This window comes from Battus philenor, unplaced genomic scaffold (assembly GCF_028537555.1).
Source record: "Battus philenor isolate CCGP_79_NKW_IND1 unplaced genomic scaffold, ilBatPhil1.0.hap1 SCAF_11, whole genome shotgun sequence".
NCBI classification, from domain to species: domain Eukaryota; kingdom Metazoa; phylum Arthropoda; class Insecta; order Lepidoptera; family Papilionidae; genus Battus; species Battus philenor.
This window is the reverse complement of record NW_027181673.1, coordinates 5,605,760-5,622,664: the sequence shown is the minus strand read 5'-3', so window position 1 is coordinate 5,622,664 and position 16,905 is coordinate 5,605,760. Positions and strand designations below refer to the sequence as shown.

Here is a 16,905-nt window from a genome sequence, read left to right as displayed (position 1 = left end):
CTTTGTGACGATCTTTGGGAAAGCCTATGCAATGTAGTGGAGTGGTATAAATTATTAGTACAGTAAATAGTTACGTTTTCTCACCTTCAGCGTCTAAGAGCTTAGTAAGTCCGAGCTTTTCCTCGGCGACGTTGAATGCGTTGTTAAGGTTGTGTATGGGGTTGGCTCGGTGCAGCTTCTCAAACTGCACGAGGTCCGGCCGGTGCTTGTGTATAATGGCGTTGAACGCAAGCCCATCGCGCCACGACGTTGTAAAGTTGCGAACGTTAACGTTGTTGTAACCGGCTGTCTTCATCTGACACCACAGCAGGAGGGCATCCTTCGCCGATTTCGTTTCTTTGTTGTCAGTCTCTTCTATAGTAATGTCTTGGATCTAAACCGTTGAATAAAAAACTTTATTAATAATATAAAAATAGCTTTAATTAATAAACGGAAAACCGAAATACAAGAAAGAAAGTAATTAAAGTAATAACATAATCAAAAAGCTCTAATAATAATGTGTCCACTGGCGGGCCATAGCGTACTCAAGAGATGGCCGCTAAGGCCTTAAGAGCTCTGGAGTGTAGACCATGGCCTCGACAAGCGTAGCGTTGGGCGTCCACCCACAAAGTGGACAGAAGACTTTATTAAGGTCATCAAAACACACTGGATGCAGACCGCTTTCATGTTATAAATCCACATATACTCATACTATATACTACAGGACACCGGTTTAAAAAGATGTAAACCGGTGTTGAGTAATATATGGTACAGGTAGCAATGCAGGTAGCAATCTTATATCTAAAATCATGATGATGAAAGCGCTAATATACATTTTTCATTCATCATTTGTTGATTACATCTAAATCAGCCTTTGGATCGTCAATCGAATTCACTCACTGTGGAAAAGTATATATGTATCACAAAATTATACGTGGATAATTTTTAGAATTAAAAAGAAAAAGAATTATTCTCTCAAAGCAATCGCCGAATGTTTGATAAGTCCCGTGAAATTAAGCAGATATTGAATAAGAATAATAATCCGATCAAATTGGAGAAGAAATTTTCAAGAATTAGGAACTCCAATGACGCGTTCATAACACTATCCACAATCAATAATGATAATTATTTTAATCTTAATTATATATTTATTCACAATCTCCAAATAATCATACCTGGAAGCGCAGAATGATGGTCCAGATGAGACCAAGGCTGAGGCGCGGGTTGCCGTCGACGATGTCATGTGAGCCCATGTTCTCCAGGTGAACGCGCTGCTCGCGAAGGAACTGCAGCGCTTTGTCCACGTTCTCCAAGCAGTGGATACGCATTTTGCCTTTAGTCGGGCGTGGCTGCAATAATCATTTCAATGTAAACATCCTATTTCACACATTTTATGCTTCTAAACAAAGTGCATTATTTGGTAATTCATAATTATTGTTCAGATCAAAGAACATAATTGAGAGATTATCGTCGATTGTGCAAATACTAATCTAGGTCCTAGTTTAAAGTTTAAAAGCCGTAATGGGGACTGAATGAACAACTAAAATGTTTGATGGAGCAAGGTAAAATGGAAGACAAAGGATCTCGTGGTCACTAAAACTCAGTAAATGAATGCTCTCACTCAGTCAAACATGGCGACGCAAAGCGAGAAAAGCGGGGGCACCAGAGCTGACCGGGGCATGGCCACGACCACTCTGACGAGAGTGCACGGTTTTGAATAAGAGAATTATTCTTTCGGACATGATCTTAGCTAAACAGGGTGTTCCTTTAACAAACTTATGCTTTTATATTTGTAACATACAGTGTTGCAAAGAAAAGACTATGTGTTCTTTTATCGTCCTAACCTAACCTCCTATCTAATTATAGATGTGACGACGACAGCACACTGGTCAATATTTACTTGACAAGTGCTCAAAGCGATCTATATAGTGAGCCTGTCTTTACGGAAAATCTTAAATAATTGGAATTCATATTATTATTGGTTTTTGATTAAAGGTTATATTGTGAAATTCTAATTTTACCCAAAACGCACAAGAAGCATTTAACGTGAATCGGAGATCCTCTTTCGTTGTTATAGACATATAAAATACATTTACCGAATTTTGGCAAATACAGAGACTAACTAAGACGTAGCTGCGAAAGAGCGAAGAGTTCTTGTAAAATGAGAAAGCAATTTAGGAAACTTCAGGTTCCGGGAAGCTTCTTTAATATAAAACATATGTAACTGTGTGGCTGCTGTTAAATCTGAGCGGTGGCTACTAATCCTTTACGGGCTTTGGGCTCGGCAGTAACGATTTATGTCCATCGGGACATGACTTTAGGTTTAGTCGGTATCAACACAGTTAGTCATAGCCATTATAACATAGACGTAATGTTCCAACCAGATTCACGGTTATTTAGATTTAATTTTGTAGATTGTACACAACAGTTATACTATCTCGTACAGTAGTCCTTGTTTTACGAGAAAGGATTGAATTTCTCGTGCATACGAACGAAGCGTTTCGCTTCATCGTTTTTATTGCATTCAATAAAAGCGTGAAATAATTTGCCTGCGTCAGTGTTTTAGTACAAATATGACATGGATATCGTGAGAAGTGGAATAGGCCATCGAAGGCCATGTGTCCGTTTAACATGAATTAGAATAGCAGTGTAAAACCAAATGCATGATATAATTTTAAAAATAGTAATAACATCGTTCTTAGTGTATTTTTTTACTTATATTTATGAAACAAAAATAGCTTTTCTTAACGGGCTTTTAACTCGTCATCTACTTTCGAATTAACATGTTTATACATTTTATTTATGTTTCCTGTTGTAAATAATTTGGATATACCTTTGAGTAGTACATATATCAGTTATAGTGTTATGTATCTAATTCATACATTATATTCGAATGTTATAATCTATGTGTTGGTATATCATGGAATTATAAATAAAATAATATTATTGAAAATTTTTAACACGGAAGTAGTCTATTAAAAAATCTTTTACTAATCAAAGCCAAAAATTTAATTAATTAAATGTTCGTTTATTAGACCGTAATTCAATTAGTTCATAATAAACAACTATCCCGTCTAGCCCTTACCTACGCGTTTTTGAAACTTAAGATAGATCGTGTAATAGTATACATTGTACGTCAATAGGCGCGCCGAATTACAGGTTTGATCCCAATACGGCACTGGGATTTTGAGGTCAAATTTTATGTAAGTATTAAATTTAACGTGTTATCTTATACGAAGAGTAATACTAATTTCGAACTAGATTTCATAATTTTCATAATAAAAAGGAGAAAGAGACCAAAACAACTGACATTCTTCATAAAGGATGATTAGTTATGTGTTAAAGTTTTAATGGAATGAATGAATAGCAAGTTTGTTAGCCTTTGTTGTGTCAAATAGCTTTTAGGCTTTAACACCTATTTCCAATCAATCTGTATTTGATTATTCTGGAATATGTTACATTAATTTATTTTTATTCTTTTCGAATGCGTCGGGCCTCAATTTTCTAGCAGTACATAGTCTGCAGAAATATAAACAATAAATTATTTTATTATGCAATAATGTGAAATTTGATAGCGCTTTTTCTTACTTAATTATTATTACGTTATTTATTATTTCTGAGACCGTTGATTTTTGATTTTGTGTATCATGCATTAATTAAGAGCAAATGAGCTATAATATATCTACCCCTTTGAGTAATGTTACGAGACGTTAAGAAAACCGATTGAAGCGGGCGGTTAAGGTTTCTACACATCTTTTAAGACTCGTTTATGGAAACTTGAACTTGAGAACAAAGATGTGGTCTGTTCCTTTTTTGGAACAATGCAGTTTCGGTTTTAATGCCTCCGCGCTTTCTCACGATTACTTACGTAAACAGTATATGAATTGTTAAAATTTAAAAGGTTAAACTTTTTTAAATAAACATTAATTTTCTATTCAGAGTTTTATAAAAAACTTTCCTCGATGATTTATTACGCCCTACATAAAGTGACACTACTTCGTTATAGATTATGAATACAAAATCCTAATTACCGCCGCTTTAGCATTATAGTTGTTCGCTTTAATTATGCAGTGAATAATTGTCCGTCGGTTACTCGCGCATACAATTGTATCGTTCCTAATTAGAAAGTAACGTTTACAGTGATGTGTGCTTGTAGCGTAAGAACTTGCGGATTAGCAAGTTGAAGTGCCCGCTGGAGCCTTAAGGTTCTGGAATACAAACCATAGACCTGCAAGCGAAGCGTTGGGATGTTTGTCCACAAGGTTGGACGCAGGCCATTTTAAACCGATCATATTAAAAATCTCTGAGGAGTTCTTTGTCAATCAATAGACGTCTAATGGTTGAAATGATAATAATGACGCGAGAACTCTCCGTATTACTGACAATTACGGCCGTTACTGTATGTTTTTATAAATTACTAAAACTCAAATATAATACTTAAACTCAAATTGAACGCCCATTTGATTTCGAACTTTAGCAATGAGGTAACGGAACAATAAAAATAATTTTTACTTTGATTATTTCAAAGCGTAATGACAAGACGTGGAGAGAGGTTCAAAGGACATATAACATTCGTGAATTATCGTGCCCCCAATAGAGTGGGTAAAAAGGCTTTCATAAACCGTATGTTTTTTGGTGTGCTTAATTGAAATAAATAAATAAAAATACTCACCAATCTTTCTCCGGAGAGGACCTCTAGCAGTCGGATAAGCATCTTTCCGTCTCGCATGTCGACGTACAGATCGCCGATGCGGCATCCCACTCGCACCAAATGCGAGTTCACCCATTTCTGGAAGGTCTTCTTTTGTACGTTCTCTCGTTCGTCTGTCAAGGAAATAGGAAAAATTAATTTTGTTGTACAAAGCACTTGTGACATTCTTAGTACATGGGCAGAAGACGTACAATCCGGTTAATGTGAAGTTACTTTAATGTCCATTACTAGCTTCCATCATATTCCCACCTATGTATTTTATATAAAAATAAAACAAAGCTTAATTCAATGGATTCATTTTTTTTGGATTGTGTTAAGATGGATGTACCTATAGTAATTTATCATGATAAATTTTAAACGATAAAATTCTGTCAAAAACAGTAAATAACAATATATGATTAATGCAATAAAATAGACAAGATAACGTTTCGTAAATCAATGTAGCCCCGAAAGTGTAAAGAAAGAAGGGAATGATAACACAATAACCGCCAGTGGGGCCGCCCTCGCATCGGCGACCAAATCGGCGGTTTCGGCCACAGTCTCGCAGGTTCCTCTCCGTCCGGCCTCGTCCGCTTCATCGTCGCGACTCCGACCAGCACACACCGGGTATTGGGTTCGAAAGGCGATACAGGTAATACAAGATACATATCGAATTCCTGAACGCGTCCATGCGGAAAGCGCGGGGCTATGCAGAACTCTAGGAAACACTATTGCTGTGGGCCCTTCACTTGTAAGCTCTAATATAAAAATGCACACGTAATTTTTAGGCAATCCATTGTAATCAACTTTGTCACTTACAAATTTTGCCTACATAATTCCATTGAAGCAGACAAGGAAAACTATTAACCCCTGACACAATAACACACCGTTAGACAAATTAGAACGTCGCACAAACACTGCGAACTAGTAGGGCAGATGCACAAACCTCTCAACTCCGACACCACTTTATCATAGTAGACTTCTAGGCCCGGCACTTCAATATCGACACCCCTTTTTATAAGGTCGTAACACTCCGTCGATGTCATATCACCAGCACTGAGAGACTGACGCTCGGCTATGAGGCGAAAGAACGGGAAGAATTAGAGCGACTAAATTCAACTGCCCGCTGAACAAGGATATTCGATACGTACGCTCCAGATGTCAACAACTTTAGGACCGGTTCGATTGGATCGTAATCCTATTGGGAAATTAACACTAATTAATAATATAATTGTAAAATGAAATATATAAGTCAGAAAAACGTCAAAATATATGTCAAAATTGTTCACGAACATGTCGGAGATGTTTTAGGCGTCAAACGCACAGGAGAGCACACACACTATCTGATAAGTAGTGAACAGATAAAAAATGTTCGCCCGATAAATAGATAAACGAGCACAACTGCGACCAGTGTAATAAAATAAATTGTTTGGAATCGCTGCATTTGATGGGAAAACGGAAACTATACCCGCAAATATAGATAAGTTCGGCCGTAATAGAATACTTATTCATATGTATTATTATTTATAACACATTAGTTAGTGAAATATAATAGCGGGCTGGTCATAATGGAGTAGTGTTATGTAAATTAATAGCAGACAGTAATTGTCTATTAAATACTGACTATTTATTAATTTATTTCAATGTATATTTTCTAAGGTGATTTTAAGATATAAAAATTATTAATTATATAATAATAAACCTTTTTCGTGCAAAGTTGAGGTCCGCTGAAAAGATCTTTTCATTTGTAATGGAAGAACTGTATTTCTCTGGTTCAGTCGGATCTAATCGCGGCACTTGGCCGTAGGTTCACGGTCGATTACACCGAAAAAAGTTATACGTTTGAAAAGTGCCAAAACAACGCGCTCTGTCTGCTCTGCGAACGAGTATTGGTTAGTATTGTTTTCATACACTAAAAAAGTGCTTCATAGTGCTTCAAAATGCTTCAATTCTATGGTAAGTTAACTTTTCTATTCAACAAAATTCGTTTTTAAATGAGTCTTTTGAGTTAAATTTTATTAATGTCATCAAAAAATGATCTTACGATGATAGTTTTCTTATGATGCTTTAAAAGCCATAGATACTATTTTAAAGAAAAAATTGAGTAAGTTAACCACAGGAGCTAAAGTATAGAAATCTCCGAGAGGTACACATTGCAGATACTATTTTGACAAATACGATGTGATTAAAGGCATCGTTCAAAATTATTTGACATTAAGCGAAAGAAAAATGACGCTGTAAAGAGATTTTTGTTTAGTTTAACGAATGCTGAACCTCAAACCAAATACCCAAAGAGTAATTTACAAAAAAATATGCATTTGGCTTGACGTGGTCTGCATTCGGACAAATGAAAGATGAGGGTAGAATGTTAAATATCTTAAGTTTTAAAATATCTTCCGGCATAAAACCAACCTCCGATACCCAAAATGTGTAACTTTTACGATCAATTTAATACAGAAATATCTGAGTTCCACATTCTGAAAAAGCTTTCAAGGATGCTTAAACACTTTTCGCAAATTATTTACTTTTTTCTGCCTTTAACATAATTTTAACGAATGTTTAAAATCTGGTCTTTTGTTGATTTTACTTTTGTGTCTTGTTTCGTAATTATAAATCCAAGTTTAAATTTTAAATGACGTTTTTCTGTTTTATTCATTTAGGTATATTTTTGTTCTTTTCAACCGATAGGCACACACTGTAAGGCATAGGTTTCTCTCAAAGTTCGCGAGCGACTTTCAACTACTAAAATTACGTTTAGATATAAGCTAGCATAATCATGGCCAAGGGATCTCTAGATGTCGACTAAATTTGCGATGGACGGATCAAGTAAGAGCCTTCACAGAATCGCCCCAGAATCTAAACATAAAAAGTGCGAAGATGGCGGGAGATTGTACCTAGGATGACGACGCTGCTCTGCAAATGGCATACAACCAAGAAGTAAGAGAGTCGTATATTATGGGAGCTCATAAAGTAGGAGCTATAAGTAGTAATTACCTGCGAGCGCCTTAATGCGCGATCGCTCGTATAGCCTCGATGAGGAGTTTCCGCCGTCGTACTCGAACTCGTCGATGATCTCCTGGCCGTGCCCGATGGACGGGTCCCAGCGGGACACCGAGATGTCGGTCGTCATCGCGACCTATTGCCACCTCACCGAGCCACGCTCAACGCTCTGCGGACAAAGTTTAACATTAGATAAACAGTTTCATGTATTTCCTTTTTCACTTAAGATTATAGGAAAAAACGCTTTAAAAGGGTAAATGTTTGTTTTCATCTAACGTTTATTACACACGTCAAAAAATAAATGATTTCAGAAATAATAATACAGTTACAATAAACATTTTCAAAATTGGAATTATCTTTTAAAATTAACTATTGTTAATTTTCGACTGTGCAGCATTTGTCGACTGCCAGAAGTTATTGGCTATAGTTTTTTATAGTAGGAACCATTTTTTACAGGTTGGAGATAGGTGTATAAGCTTTAAAACTTTTTGCAGATAAATAAGGTACCTCACTATAAGGTCACCTAAAACACACACTGTTTATGTACGATGATAAACGTTTACGATCGTTTGAAGTATCTAAATTTGTAAATCACAAAAGTAAAGTAATTACACTCTCGCTATAGCAATCTTGATATGCATGTAGTTACTTTTAAGAATTACGCAATACTTTTTTAAAGTAATATGGTCGATTTAGAAAGACTGATATGTATTAAAAGTTGTGGACCAAATACATAATTGATATAAATGCTAAGTGAAAATAATTGACTCGATTTCGTGAACTCTGCCTAGTTATGAATTATATGAATGAAATTAAATCTAGAAATGACGTAAACTTAATCTAGATTAGACTGTTACCTCTTGAGTAACCATTTTTTTATATCAATTCCAACGTAACATAACTTTAACAACGACTAAAATAGATTTTGAATATGGTACTGGAAATATTTCTTATGAATGTAATGAAGTAATATTCTTGCAAAATTATCTTTTAACGCAATTTTATGATAAACTAGTAATCCACATAATATATGTATATCTATATAAAACGGAGTTGCGTTTATGTACTGTCTCGTCACGCTGTTTATGGAACCATATGGTTTGGAGACTTATTTGGTAAGATTATTACTTTCGTTAAAAAAGGTCAGCTAAGAATTTTTATTTCACCAAATCGTCCAACAAGAGAGGTCGAGAGAGCGTTCATTATAAAAGTTAGGTTTGTAAATTTGAACTCTGATTTGTATAAAATTTAGTACTTTTTGTGGTTAAAAATGACGATTAATGGATTTTATTAGATTACACCCACAAAAGCTAGTATGTATGGTGCACGTAAGAATAAATTACATATATTTAACAAATGTGCATTGGTCAAGTTGCCCCACGCGTCGCTACATGAATATGGAATATTGACCCAAAATAACTCATTTACCTTGAAGCCCGCCGCGCTGAATAAACAATTTAGCCGTTTAATAATATTACACGAACGGGCAGCTTACAACGCTGTACAGACCTCACCGCACACCAAAACGTTCATGCACTTTGTGTCTACATTCTTTCGTTATTTGGCGTGACGTCATCCACGATAAGATTAGATATATTTTTATGTTAAATATCACTGTTACCTGTAACCATTTCTTTGCTCTTACAAAATATTAACAGTAATAACATGTTCGTAATATTAGGCAACTGATTACCTTTTTTTTTAAACTCCAGGAAACATTAACGCACACGCAAACACTACAAAGACACAACTGACAAATCGCAGCCATAAGGAGGTGTCTCGACAACTTTATCTTTCTTACTGTTATCATTAATGGAGCTAATATACTTGTCGTATCTATTGAAAGTAAATTATTCCTTGTATATTTTATGTCCTCACGGATTAACACATATTATTGTTCAAACTTAAAGAATTTTGGTTTTAAATGTGGAGATGTTAGAGTAAGTCACACGGTTTAAATTAATCTTAGTACAAAGAATGATTGGTTGTATATGTAAAAGATTTTACATCTATTTCCAATCAACCTGTATAAGTGATCACTCTGAAGTATGTTACTTTATTTTTCTATATATATTGATATGGTGATAAGAGTAAAAGTTTGTTATGAGATGTCCCACGTCTTACTTGCACTTTTGTTCGCTAATTATTTGCAGGAAGGTTTGTGCCGCGAATTCCGAGAGACGGTGAAATCAATTACACCGCACGCAGTAATTGTGACAGAGCCCTGCTAACAGCTCATAGATAGTCCTTATGCGTATTAGCACCGCTTCGTGCGAAACATACCATTACAGCAGGCGCTAATTGTAATGCAGCGCACGCTAGCTACCGCATTGTGAGTCACGGTGAATATTCCAAATTCATCATACAATATATAAAACAGTACATTTAATATTCGTTTTCTTTCTGCATAGTTTCTAATTCTACTCTTTAATTAAGATATTTTTAATTTAGCCTTTTTTTACGCGATTTTTGCCAATTTCAAGAACCATAGTTAACAAAAAACCGTTCAACTGTGTTCCTGAACTGGCTCAAAATGTGTATTTTACAAACCATATTTATAAATATTATATATATTTTAAAAAGCAGATAATTAATTAACAGCAATTTATAAATGAATACTTAGTTAATTAAACCTGCAGCCTATAACCACGAACCAGACTCTTGGCTTTCGTTTATGGCACAAACTTTTCACCCCAAGTCAGACTCGTGGTATAGGTATAGGCGTGTTATAGGCTTATGGGTTAATGGTGAACATTTATGATGATCACAATGGGGTTGACATGTCGTAACAAGTATAAAATTCCATACTTAAAATAAACAAATTCGAAGTCGGTTATGCATAAAAAAGTCAAAATTAAAAGGAGTATTCGCTCGGCTCATTTATTCAACCTATTATGGACAACCGCTTTATTATTTAAAAAAAAGAAACAATTTTTGTATATTATCTGTTACTAATCCCATCTTTATAATCCTTCTACATACTCGTGTTTCTCATGGCAGAAATTGGATAATTATTATATATTACTTTATACAGCTTATAGCTTATACACATTAAAACATAAAATTTGAGACGGCTAAGTGAAAATAGAGGTATTATTTAACGTCCTACATATGCATTTTGACCCACCACCCTCGTGAAAAATTTCAGCCCTCACTTGCGGACAGTACGCTCTCATGTTAGGAACCGATGACTAGAGGGCATCATTAATACAAGAACAGGCACTGTTAAATCTCATTTAATTTATTTGGAATACGAAAGCTGTGAAATTACTTTAACCCATAGAAAAATAAATCATCTGATTGTATTCAAAGTAAAAATACGCCATAGATAAATGGTGTCGCGGTTTAATGTCACCGACCGGCAACAAGGAGACCTTGCCCAAGACGCTTATTGTGCGAGAAGGTCGCTCGACCTAACAATGAATATAAATAAGACAACATAAACTGTAACACATAGCAATGTTTGAATTTAAATTAAGATGAAGCTACAAATTCTAATATTTTAATAAATTTGCACTTCACTTTTCTATATTACATCGAGTACAAATAGTATTGTACTGTACATTTATTATACTTTGCGAAATTTTGAGTATTGTGTCGGATTAACTATTGTGCTACCGAAACCTTTGTATCACTTAGGAACAACTCGGCTTCACTTTACCGAGTTGCTATGAGGTTTCTTTGCGCTCCATGATGTGACTGTAAGAAAGAACCTCGGTTGTCAGACTTCCGATGTAAATTTGGGGGCCAAAGACAACCAAATCACATTTAGATCGGTTTCTTGTTACAGATTATTACTTTTTTGCAAGACAGACACTTATTTACTTAAATTTTTATCTTACTTTATTTACATATCATTTTCTTTATTTCAGCCGTCGCACGTCATTTGCTGAATGTAGCCTAGTCCATAGATTTCCAATAAGACCGGTTCCCACTGGCCTTATTGGAAATCTATAATCGCTTCCTAGCGAACTGCATCCAGCGCCTCGATTTTTAACAAGATGGTCTGCCCACATTGCGGTCTTACACGGACGGTCTGTAGTCAGCCAGTTCAGAACCTTAACACCTCAGTGGTCATCTGTTCTACCCACTACTACTTAAAACTTACTAATTCAATAGGCGATGTCGGTTAAGGTCACTTAGTTTTGTACTACGGTAAATAAATAAATGAAGTTTTAACAGCGACGTTATGATATGATCTCAACGAAGCTTACAAGTATTATTGTTACAGAAAAAAGCAAAAATAAGTATGTTTTGTTAAGTTATTGGTGTTAGTTCCAATCAATAAATCAATGCAGCGGTCGATAGCTAGGTAGCGTAACAAGTCGCGGCGCATGCGTACTGCCGCGACCTAAATACGTTATCAAGTCTAGCAACGCCCGCCACGTAGGTGCGCTACGGGCAATATTCATTTGACACACTAGATTAAGCCCTTTAGATTCAATACCTAGAAATAGCCAAATGTCCTCAAACGCGAAGCCAAAATTGTCATTTCTATTTCTACAATTTTGTCTTAAAATTTTGATACACGAAAACACGTCGTTTCAACTGGTTTTATATATAAAAACTTTAATACCCGAAATGTAATATCCATGCCCAAACTTGGCAGTGCTTTAACGAGAGGCCCCAATAACGAAAGGTACGTTACACGATATTATTTTTAAATTTTAAATGTCACGCAACTTACCAATAAATCATGTAGTATCTACTACACATTTCTATATATATATATATATATATGGTATTATTCCGAAAACAAAACCTAAAGTCCAGCATATATTTATTTTCGATAATAGATAAAACTATTAAATCATAAAATCGAATACTAAAATATATAATAAATAATACGTAAATACGTTATTTCACCAAATGGATTTAATAGTAAACTGTTATATATGGGTAAACTGACAGTTGCAGAAACATTTGAATTTGTGGGTCGAAACTAAAATAAACGGTACCATAACATTAGATTATGTAGAAACTACATAAGATCGAAGATTTTCAGACACTTCTTGAATAAAGTTCAAGTTAGCTTAAACGATTTGTATTTACAAATAACCAATAGCAATATATAATTAAATAAACCTAATATTACTTATACAAGCAAATACATGAACCAAGTTTAAAGTAACTTCATACTTAAATGATATATAATCAATTGAAAATGAAATAATAATATTAATAATGATAACTAAATAAGAAAATAATCATTATTCACTTCTTATTATCAGAATGGTATCATTAATATTTTTAAGAACAATGTTTGAGTAAGGATAACGGATCAGAGTAAATGACTGAACTATTTATTTTCATAGACACTGACGAGACTGGTTATAAAGAACTGAAAGTCGAGTGACGGGAGAATACATTCTCATAACAATGCGACAACGACGGACTATTGGCACAGTGCGAGGTCGCCGGTGATTTATCCGGTAAATCTACGAAATTTGAAATTTTGGTACATTAAAGTATAATTTTTAGGTGTAATTTCATTACACATGACATTTCAGATTGCAAAACTATTCGGTAAAACGGTCAAGCGCACCGTACCACGCCGCGTGGCACTGCACTTTGACGTGCTTTAAATTTTAACTATCAAATAAAGTGCGCACAATGTAATTAAGTAACATTTTTAAAAGCCTCGAACTCTCTACTACTGGAAGTTTATTAAAATTTAATATTAAAAGTGATAGGTACTATGAATATGCCCGATTCTCGCTACGTTTCGCACACCACGTGTGCCTTTTTTATTTAAAAAAAGTTCGGGAGACATTGCAACCCATCGTCCTTGAATATTTTAAGTAAGAAAAGGACCAATATTTAGCCACTTTACACAGTGGTAGTCGTGCAACTACTGTGTACTGCATGTGCGGAATATTGCTGCTAAATATTGGTCCTTTTCTTACTTAGGATGGACTTCCGCAAGGTAACGCCTGATTCCATTAAATACTTGAATATTTTCCCCTTAGCCGACTCTTACGGTAACCACGAGAGAGTTGGAACTATTCTATGCGTTTATATCGTAGACAGCTTCTAACCTAATGAGAGGAAATATGTGAGGAAGGTTTACGTACAGTAGTGGACGTCTTACTAATAAAACAATAACTATCATAGGATCATATACCAGTACCTATTTTAAAACAACTGTAAAATGTTAAAATAAATAACATGATTACGAGTGTGCAAAAGGACTGAGTTTTCTTTAAAACTTAAACAATAGATTCGCACGGATTAATAATTTTAGCCACACAAGAAACAACGATTAATAACAATGGACAGTTATCGTGTGTGAAATCGGCGTGACTCAAATCCGGGACAGAAATACCATTGCTTGGTAAAATATGTTTAATCACATCAATTAACGCGCATGTGAGTAGCGCAGACTGACGCAATTATAATATTTTCGAATTTCTAACATCTTCCTTTTATCCATATTATTAAAGCTATTTTGTACTGCCAAGTAAATTATTCATAATAATCATCGAGTTAATTTATTTACATACTATTTGCCCCGACAGATTTTTATCAGCTTCTCGCAGACGAGTAAAAAACTATTTTATTACTCTTTTCATTGTTTAAATAACAAACAATTACAAAATAAACAAAGATTTCTTACTAAGATAAGTTTTCTAGTTCGAACACTGCGAGACTAATAATAATGTGATTATATTTCCATTGAAACCGTTTTAGTTCACACAAATCGGCTCATTGGCATTGACAATAGCATTTTTTTTTCATGTAGTTTGATATATAATAATTTATACACGTTATATACGTAAACGTTACACAAATTCGATATAGATTTTGTTTTAAAATTCAATTTAAAAATCATAAATTTAGTTGAAATACTAATAAAACATACATATCATATTAAACATTACCTTATGTAATAATTTTCAGATATCTATATTACAATAACTAAAAAAAACATTTCTTCATGATAATGCCATCGCTGCTACATACAAATTACTACACAAGATAATATTTTATAACAAGTTACATAATACAATCTGCTATCGTATCTCTTTGGGTGACCAGATTTTTATTATATTTCCCTTAGAAACAAAATATTTATGGGTATTTTTAATGAAAGGCTTAATCCATTCTTTTAACGTGTATTTTCTCTTTATGTTATATGGACACGAAGCCTTTTTCGCTTGCGCAAACTTGCAACTGGAGATGATTTCGAAAAGTTAAACATTTTACGCGTAATCTTAGAAAATTTAAAACGTCTCATGATGGTGCGGGTGATTTTACATTAAAAATTTTTTTAAATAAAATATTTGGATTTGCTCCTTCAACAATGACCAAAGAATAAAGAGGTATTAAGTTTCTTATGTGCCTTATCGATGAATAATGACAAAAAAGGTAAAAATATTGGCTAAATACAATGTTAGGCTGTGATGCAATGATATCCTTACTTGCCGCACTATTTTTTGGAATTTTAAAATTTAATAAATTTGTTCAAATGTCTACGAGCTTGGATATTCCCATGAAACGATTAAATTTAGCAAATAAAAGAAGCTAGATAATAGAATGAAAAAATAACAAAGAGGCAACCAATTTTACGAGGTTTCTCATCCTAAAACACCTCTTTGGGTAAAAAAAACTCTCTGATATAAAATACGGCATCAAAGTGATTGGCAGCGCGAACCAAAGAATAAAAGCAGGCGTATCGAGTGAGCAGGCTACGGGGTTAATGACCCGTGCCGGCCAGACATGGCGTCGTCGATTCCATGGGCTACTCTAAACCACCATGTCCGAGAACCACACACATACACACTGTAAACAAGAACCAGTAACATAAGTAGGACGTTCATAAAACCAACTCTCCACACTAATTATCTAAAATTGCTTTGAAAAATTAAAACGAAACGGTACAGTAAATTAAAAAAATGTTCGAGGAAAATGTTTCCTTGTTTCGTAAGATCATATGAATTAACATCTTGTAGTATTTACTAGGGCCGACATGTGACAAAAGCACAAAAAAAAAGAATATCCTAACATGATAAATATTTAGAAATTTCTAAAATTTATATAAAACATTTTATGACTTATCATAGTATAATATAATTCATCGAATAACTAAATTTAATTAGTAATAAAAAAATCGATGAAATTGTCACGTACAAGTACTCAGTAATTAATGTTGTGGTACAATACGCGGTAACCGACGAAGTCACAAATTTTTTTGTTCATGCCGACGCGTGTAACAGAAGTACAAACGGGTTTTGCAAAAAACTAAATACGTTTATCGAAACAGCGGTTTTAATTTTAATTATATCTTAAAACTTCCATTCATTTTGATCCATAGACAACATAGAGTTGTAAAAATAGAAATACAAGATTAATTAACTTTTAATGGACATTTTTAGGAAATTGTTTGCAGTATATTGTGTGTGCCAATAAAGATTTACTGCTTTGCTACGTTCTCTCATTCGGGGCCTCATTTCATGCACACTGCTGGTCATGCTACGGATTTCACTAAATTGAAACAAAAATGAGGAAATCCATAGAAAAATGAATAACCTTTAACCTACATAATCCGCTAGATTATGCATTGGCAAGTCGAGCAGATGGTCGCTGGAACTTAAAGCATTTTGAGCTGAGGCCAGAGATAGCTAACCACAGAGAACATCTACCTAAAGGCCGCTTTCAACCGACCTTTTATAAAAATTTCTGAGGCAGGCCTTTGTCCAGCAGTGGTCGTTATGATGATCATTTCAGCTATAAGACGACATGATATTCAACACTAACTATATTTTCTACTCTCTCTCTCTCTCTCTCTCTAGTAAAAAAAACACAAAGTTTCATTTTATAGTTTTAACAAAAATAAAACTAACTAGTGAAAATGTTTATGCAGTAAAAAAAATTATGATGGATAAAAGAAAGAAAAAGCATGACTGAAGAAATAAAAAAGAAAAATTCTGCCAAAAAATATATGTGAAAAACTTGTTATCCGAAATTGTAACGTCCTTAAACAAACAGGGGGAACGATAAAAAATACTAAGTTAGTTTTATGTATAATCATACGATTAATTGATAAAATTTATCCTGAATTAATTTATATCAAGCTTAGTTTAGAATTGCAAGTCATCGCTCTGAAGTATAAACGTCTTCATTTCTAAATCAACACCGTAATGTATGCGACATAACATAAACACAAATAAAATAAATTAAATTAGTTTTCATATTCACGGTTATCATTAAAGCCCAATGAGTTAACGTCACGCAAT

General features: G+C 34.2%; 1 protein-coding gene across 11 annotated transcripts in view; it reads right to left on the bottom strand.

Annotated features, from left to right (window-relative positions):
• Nucleotides 1–16,905, bottom strand: part of beta-Spec (spectrin beta chain) — an 86,129-nt gene that overhangs the window by 30,828 nt on the left and 38,396 nt on the right. For 9 of the 11 annotated variants that reach the window (XM_068773420.1, XM_068773445.1, XM_068773436.1 and 6 more), the window contains exons 2-5: nt 7,664–7,838; nt 4,652–4,803; nt 1,155–1,328; nt 85–373 (exon numbers count right to left, since the gene is read on the bottom strand). In XM_068773420.1, the coding sequence (XP_068629521.1) occupies nt 85–373; nt 1,155–1,328; nt 4,652–4,803; nt 7,664–7,799 (751 nt within the window). In that variant the 5' untranslated portion in view covers nt 7,800–7,838. Of the gene's footprint in view, nt 1–84; nt 374–1,154; nt 1,329–4,651; nt 4,804–7,663; nt 7,839–9,097; nt 9,181–9,362; nt 9,384–16,905 lie in introns of those variants that run through there. The other 2 variants (XM_068773412.1, XM_068773402.1) reach the window with 2 other exon arrangements.